At 37.4% G+C, this 7,759-nt stretch overlaps 1 protein-coding gene across 1 annotated transcript in view; it reads left to right on the forward strand.

The window, feature by feature from the left end:
• LOC106874879 (SCO-spondin) overlaps window positions 1-7,759 on the forward strand; it is a 68,590-nt gene that overhangs the window by 7,112 nt on the left and 53,719 nt on the right. The window contains exon 2 of the mRNA XM_052977248.1: window positions 6,394-6,591. Coding sequence (XP_052833208.1) covers window positions 6,394-6,591 — 198 coding nt within the window. The remainder of the gene's footprint in view (window positions 1-6,393; window positions 6,592-7,759) is intronic.

Below are 7,759 nucleotides of genomic sequence, written 5' to 3' on the forward strand. Positions count from 1 at the left end.
ATAATTACTGCTTTCAACTAGCTAATTTATACTTATTTATAAATTAGTGTGTAAATATGTACTCTAGTCTATATATATATATTTATTTATTTAAAAATGTAGTGGTAACACACGAGTAAGTAGATATTTATGAAAAAGAACAAAAATGCTACTTTTTTTAAAATTAGGTACATTTAAATTTCTTTATATAAATACATTGAAAAAATGTTGTTTTTTTTACATGATTCTGTTGTTTATAAACCTTATCAAAAATATGTACTTAAATGAAATATGTAGAGAAAAAATTATTAATAAAATAATTAATAAAATAAACGTTCTTAGTGTACTTTTCTTTTTCCTGCAAGGGCACGTGGTAATTTCCATTAATTTTCGTGGCATTGCTAGTAACAACTTTAGCAGCTGTCTATGGTGGTAAATGAAGTAGTGTGGTCAAAACTGTTTTCAATAGGAGTGGCCACAGCAGTCAAATAAGCAGCAGTAGCAACCATAATAGTCGTTGTAAAGTTATCTCCCTTGAGGTCTTCACAGAAATAGATTTATTCAATCTCTCATCTTTATTTCTTATGAATAATATTCAAATAGTTTCAGTGTTTCGAACTTAAAGAATTTAGACTCGGTTGATACTTTATTATGAAATGCATTTACTTGCCAATGTGTTCATTTTGGCTAGCATTGTCTTTGTATTTGTATAATGGAAAAGTTGTGAATTTGGGATATTTATTGGATGTACATATGTGTATGTGTCGCTGACAAATATTTTCCATCTAACCTCTAACACATGCCGGCATAGAAAAGCTGACATAATACAAATGGATGAAATATATATATTTTTATTTGTTATCTTTTATTTAAATGTGTTTAAACTGAACTTGTCTGCAACCAAGTGTTCAAGTGTTTTTAATCGATAATATCAACTCCGAAAACTTTATCAGTTTAATACGTATTTGATAGTTTGTTTACCAAAATCATTAAATTAATCTTTATATAAAGTGATGCAATGCAGCACAAGTGTTTACAAGGGTTGACCTAAAACACAGACACCGATACAGAGATAAGGTTAGTGAAATGCCAGTCATTTGAAAGGCATGTGACAAAATGCTTTGAGAAATTTGTTCCAGACCTCTGTACTCACTGGAAGTCAGCTTTGTACTTTATCCTATTGGCACTGATAAAATAAAGTACGAGTCGAAAGAGGGAGATTGGCTGAGTTGTTTGAGCATTGAAAAGAATTCCTGCGCTTTATGTTCCAGTTATTTGCCTTGCCTGACATTGGATGGTAGATTTAATCCATCACCTGATTTAACACTTGTGGAAGGAAATTACCACAACATATAATAATAAACCACGAAAGGTGAACCATGATAGGTGGACCATAATATGGTGAGGGATTACTGTATTGTATAATATATTTTAATATAGTATATTATATTTCTATATGATATTAGTGGACTATAATAAAATATAGCACATTATAATATGTATAATATAATATAATATAATAAAGTATATCTTTTGTGTATCTTTTGTGTGTTTCCGCCATAAGACTGTGGCCATGCTGGAGCACGACCTCGATGAATTTTAGTTGAATAAATTGATCCTGGTACCTATTTTTTTTTTAGGTCAGGTACTTACTCTATCAGTTTCTTTTGCTGAACCACTAAGTTACAGGGACATAAACACATTAACTCCAGTTGCCAAGCAGTGGTGGGGAACAAACAGGCACAAGGACGGACACATACACACATGTGAGGGGCTTCTTTCAGTTTCCGTCTCCCATATTTATTCGCAAGCCTCTTATACTATACATTTATTTAATATTCTTATTCTTTTACTTGTTTCAGTCATTTGACTGTGGCCATGCTGGAGCACCGCCTTGAAAGGTTTTAGTTGAAGAAATCGATCCCAGAACTTCGGGATCGATTTATGGAGACATAAGCACAACAGCATCAGCTGTCAAGCGATGATAGGGGCACAAACACAGACACACATGTATAAATATATGTTCTGGAGAACATGATTTTTCTTTGTGGTTGGGTCGTTGATGACCTCTTTCTAGCATATTGGATGTCCACCTAGTTGTCATCCCTTCTTATACGCATATATATATATATATGTATGTATGTATGTATAATGACAGGTTTCTTTTCAGTTTCTGTCTACCAAATCCACTCACGAGGCTTTGGCTGACCTGAGGCTACAGCAGAAGATACTTGCCCATGGTGCCATGCAGTGGCACTGAACCCAGAACCATGTGGCTGGGAAGCAACCTTCTTACCACACAGCCATGCCTGCACCTATAATATAATTTGTAATGTATAATGTATATATAACACAAGAACAAGAGTATGTATAGGTCTACGCTGATTGTTACTTCAGTTGATGCATCTTTATACAACAAACATACATTTACAATCTCTGACTGTGGAGCAAAATGTGTGCGTGTGTGTGTATTTTGTATGAGTGTGTATCTGTGTATCTGTATATATGCGTATATATTGGCCATTGTAAGATATAAAGTGTCGTTGCTAGGTAAATGTTGAAGCAATATAACATGTGTTTGCCACTTGCATAATTACTGCCTACTGCAACCCTTCCAGCAACCAGCCAACCAAACGACCAACCACACATCCCATCCCATAAACCTCAAGAATCCAGATGTTACCATTTAAGGTCTATTAGATCCAATGATTATTCTGACTATCTGTATGTAATGAGTATGCCAGCAGTAGAAAAACTGATTTTATCAGCCTAATCTTACAAACATCTTCTTAGACTCAAGTAATGGCTGGCCTGGACTACAGTTTTAAAAACCTCAAACTGTTATTTATGACAAATATAAAGAAACAAATCTCTCTGTTTCCTGTTTTTACTTCATTCAAAGAAAATAGCCAACGATTTGAAGAATATCAAAACCTCTCTGGAAGGTGATGGATTGCTGGAGCCAAAGCAGAAAGTTGGAGAGGTTTTGTTGTTTTTATTGGTATGTTTGATGTTATTAGTAATGTAACTACAACATTAGTGTTGTTGCTAATAGTATATGAGGAGGTACCGAAAAGTGACCGAAAACGTTCACTGTGGGACAAGCTTGTTGTAGTTCAGGCTTCTACTGCTAGAAGTCACTTGATGTGACCCTCAGGCATCAGTCTGCCGACCAGCATTGTCTAGTGGGGTCATACTGCCACCTGGTAGGGTTTTTTTTTGGGGGGGGGGGGGGCTTGCAGTGCTTCTCCCCTGTTTGTCGGTTTCTGCAAAGGCTGAAATGAAGGGACAGAATTGCTTCCATGAAATTCTATTTTCTGCTGAGGAAAACAGTGGCCAAAACAGTCGTCATGCTTCAAGACCACTGCCATGAGCAAAACACAAGATTACGAGTGGCTTTCATGCTTTAGGAATGATCACTTGAGGCTTGAAGACCAGCCTCATTCAGAGCAACAGCTGACCTCCCAAATAAATGAAAACCTCATGAAAATTCATAAAGTGATCCTGGAGGACTGTCACTGAACAATTGATGAACTTGTTAATATAATCAGTGTGTCATGGAGTTTCTGCCAACGAATTTTGAGCGAGGGATTGTGAATGAAAAGAGTTGCAGCAAAATGTGTGCTTCACTTACTCACAGAAGATCAAAAGCAGTCATCACTGAATGTGTGTTGTGGACTGAAAGAACAATTAGCTGAAAGTTGAACCGGACCTTTTTTCAAAGCGAAATCGGGATGGTACCTGTGCCCAGCGTCGCCTTTCTGGCACTTGTGCCCATGGCATGTGTAAGGACTTTCGAGCAAGATCGTTGCCAGTGCCCCTGGACTGGCTCTTGTGTGGGTGGCACATAAAATACACCATTTGGGCGTGGCCATTGCCAGTACCGCCTGACTGACCTTCGTGCCGGTGGCACATAAAAGCACCCACTACACTCTCGGAGTGGTTGGCATTAGGAAGGGCATCCAGCTGTAGAAACTCTGCCAAGTCAGATTGGAGCCTGGTGTAGCCATCTGGTTTCACCAGTCCTCAGTCAAATCGTCCAACCCATGCTAGCATGGAAAGCAGACGTTAAATGATGATGATGATCACTGATGACAAAAGCTGTTGCTGTGGAATTTGCAGATGGGGAAGAGGTGAAGAAGAAAATGACAGGCATTAAAAGGCATCACTTTGCAAGAGTTCTGGTGCTGCTTCGAACAGTGTAAAACATGCCTGAACTGATGCATTGCTTGAAATGGAGAATACTTTGAAGGAAATAAAAGTGTAAACACGTGAATAAAAGAATAAAAGAATACTGCAAAATTCTGGGTTTTTTTGAGGGGTACCCCCTCATACAGCACCAAGTTAGGCCTTAATTGAGCCGATAGACCAATGAGCAAAGGAATCAGTGAAATAGAATCAGTGAAAAGTAGAGGCTTCTTGAGATTCTCTTATCTTAGTTGGAGCTATTTGCATTGACAAACAGCAATACAAATAGTAGAAAGAGCAGAATAAATAACAGAGAAGTGTGAAGTCTCAAGGAGGATCTTTCTTTGCAGAGACAAATAAATTAACAATAGTGAGTGGGAGGATGCTAAGTTAATGTAACAGAGGAGAATCAGTGAGAAGGAAGAGGAGGAGTGGTAACAGGTGTTAGCAGTAGGGGTAGGAAGAGGAGACCAGTGGTTAGAGGAAAGAGAATATATAAAGAATAGCAGCAGATTTGAAAAATATTGACAGGCAGAGGGCGATAATGATATGTGTGTATATATATATATATATATATATATATATATATATATCATCATCATCATCATCGTTTAACGTCCACTTTCCATGCTAGCATGGGTTGGACGATTTTACTGAGGACTGGTGAAACCAGTTGGCACTCCGTCGGTTACGACGATGAGGGTTCCAGTTGATCCGATCAACGGAACAGCCTGCTCGTGAAATTAACATGGAAGTGAGTGGCTGAGCACTCCACAGACACGTGTACCTTTAACGTAGTCCTCGGGGGATATTCATCGTGACACAGTGTGACAAGGCTGACCCTTTGAATTACAGGCACAACAGAAACATGAAGTAAGAGTGTGAGAAAGTTGTGGTGGAAGAGTACAGCAGGGTTCGCCACCATCCCCTGCCGGAGCCTCGTGGAGCTTTAGGTGTTTTCGCTCAATAAACACTCACAACGTCCAGTCTGGGAATCGAAACCGTGATCCTATGACCGCGAGTCCGCTGCCCTAACCACTGGCCCATTGCACGTCCACTTTGTTAAATGATAACTATAGTAATCTTTAATCACTTGATCAATAATCTATCACTTTAAATCTGGAATAATTCGTCTGTTGGAAAGGGACTATCTTTGTGTCAGTAAACCTACATTGCTATCTCAAATAATAAACAAACTCTGTATAACATTTAAATCTACTCATTGATAGATTCCTCGCTCATCTCGTTTCTATTGTATTTTAATAACGTACAGCTTGTCTCTTCTCATCTTGTTATTAGCTGATATTTTTTTCTATGACATCTCTGTTGTGACAAATTAGCAATCAAATAATTGGCAAAAAGAAAAACATTCCTGATATTAATGATAACACTGACGTCAGGTGTGCCATGTGGGATAATAAAGAAGACTTAATTATTCAGAGAGTGAGAAGTCCATGGAAATTGTTGTTTAAAGCAACTTTTATCTGTAAAACTCAGTATTCTGTACATTGACTTATGCTTCCCAGAAGTTGAAAAATCAATATTGTAATCAACAGCAATTAACACAACCACACCACTAAACAAACAAACATGGTACTTAGGCTGTTGTTGCTTTTGTTGTTAGAATTGTTAGCATCATAGAAAAAACACTTAGCAGTCTTTTGTCCACCTTGATGTTCTGAGTTCAAATTCTGCCAAGGTCAACTTTGCCTTTCATCCTTTCAGGGTCAATAAATTAAGTACCAGTGAAACACTGGGGAGTCAATTAAATTGACTAGTCCTCTCCCCAAACATTTCAAGCCTTGTGCCTATAGTAGAAAGGATTATTAATATTATTATTATTATTATTATTATTATTGAGTGAGAGAGCAGTGCATGCCATCAGAGTGACACTGGGGCAAAATATATGAAGCCCATTATACCCATCATGACTACCCGTCTGATAAGGGTACACCAGGCACATACATCACAACCATATGTGTGCAACATGGTGATCTCATATCAAGATAAACAGTGCATGACCTCGCAGGTGGGGCCCAGTTAGAATTTTCTTCAGGTCGAGTAGCCCATCCCGCTCAAAAGGTCCCTGAATAAGGGTTGCTTAAGGATGTTGAGCAAAACACCCATGTTTCTAAAGGTGAATTATTCAAACCCCAAAGAATTCCTCTCAACATATAGAGGAGTCTATCAACTCAGAGTTTCTAACAAATTCTTTTCTTCTTTCAGCCATATTTGCGAAAATACAATCAAGATTGAAAAATCTACAACAGCCAAATGTTCTGAATTCTATACCAAAGTTTTAGAAGGATATTTTCTGAATCGAACTGCATCAGAACTAACAAAAGTCAGCACTTCTGAGTTACAAAGAAAACTCCTTCAATGGCAGAAGCTCCCTGCTTCCAGCCCTGTATGTGTTTTCACCAAGTAAGTCACATCATTTCTTTATCTCTCTCTGCTTTTTTTTTTTTTATAAAACTTTAAAATATTAAATGATTTTTTTCAAAACAGAAACTATTCATTTTCCTTGGCCAATCATCGGTCTTTAATCCATAATTTGGATTGTGTCTCAATCTATCAGCAATCTTTAATCCATCATTTGAACTGTCTCAATCTGTCGTCAATCTTTAACCAACCATTTGAACTGTTTGAATTTATCATCAATCTTTAATCCATCATTTGGATTGTGTTTCAATCTGTCAGCAATTTCTAATCCATCATTTGAACTGTGCCTCAATCTATTATCAATCTTTAATCCATCATTTGAACTGTGTCTCAATCTATCATCAATCTTTAATCCATCAGTTGAACAATGTATATCACAATACTCTCTCGGTTAACCACTAATCTTTGATCCATCATTTGAACTGTGCCTATCAGAATAGTTTTTCTCGGTTAAATCAGTCTTTCTCAGTTAAATCATCATTTCAACAGTGTCTATCTTAAATTGGTTTTAAAACTCTAACAATGGTGGTTTCTCCACTGTTAAATATTCCAGACAAATATTTTCTTCAACTTTCTAGTAATTTCACATTATTAACAGTGCAAAACCTGTTTCAAAAGACTGACTTTCTCTTAACAGCCAGAAAATATTTCAGTCCCAATCAACTGTTAGCTTTCTACAAAGCTCAAGTAAGATTCACATTTGGGATACACATAAAAAAAATCAAACCAAGACCATTAGTTCACACTCTTTTGACTTTTTTTAATAGCTCCTATAATGGTCCCTTCTCCTCAAAGTCAGGTAATTACATATTATAGTCTCACTAGTCCGCACAATAAACCAGTTTCTGCTCTTATTGTTAGCCATTTCTGTCTGCCCTTGGTACCTTGTACTCATAACTATGACCAGTTCTTCTTCCTCAGGACACAAAAGCCCTGAAATTCATTTCTTGCCCTTGTTTACCTTATGGCTGTCAATGTGTAGTGATTCAAATCAACCATTACCTTCTCTACCTCACCAGTTTCAGGGAAAGGGAGGTCTGCAAGAGTTCTGGCACTCCTCTATCTTTCTCTCTCTCTCTCTCTCTCTTTCTCTCTCTCTCTCTCTCTCTTTCTTTCTCTCTCTCTCTCTCTTTCTCTCTCTCTCTCTCTC

Source organism: Octopus bimaculoides, chromosome 27 (genome assembly GCF_001194135.2).
Source record: "Octopus bimaculoides isolate UCB-OBI-ISO-001 chromosome 27, ASM119413v2, whole genome shotgun sequence".
Lineage (NCBI taxonomy): Eukaryota > Metazoa > Mollusca > Cephalopoda > Octopoda > Octopodidae > Octopus > Octopus bimaculoides.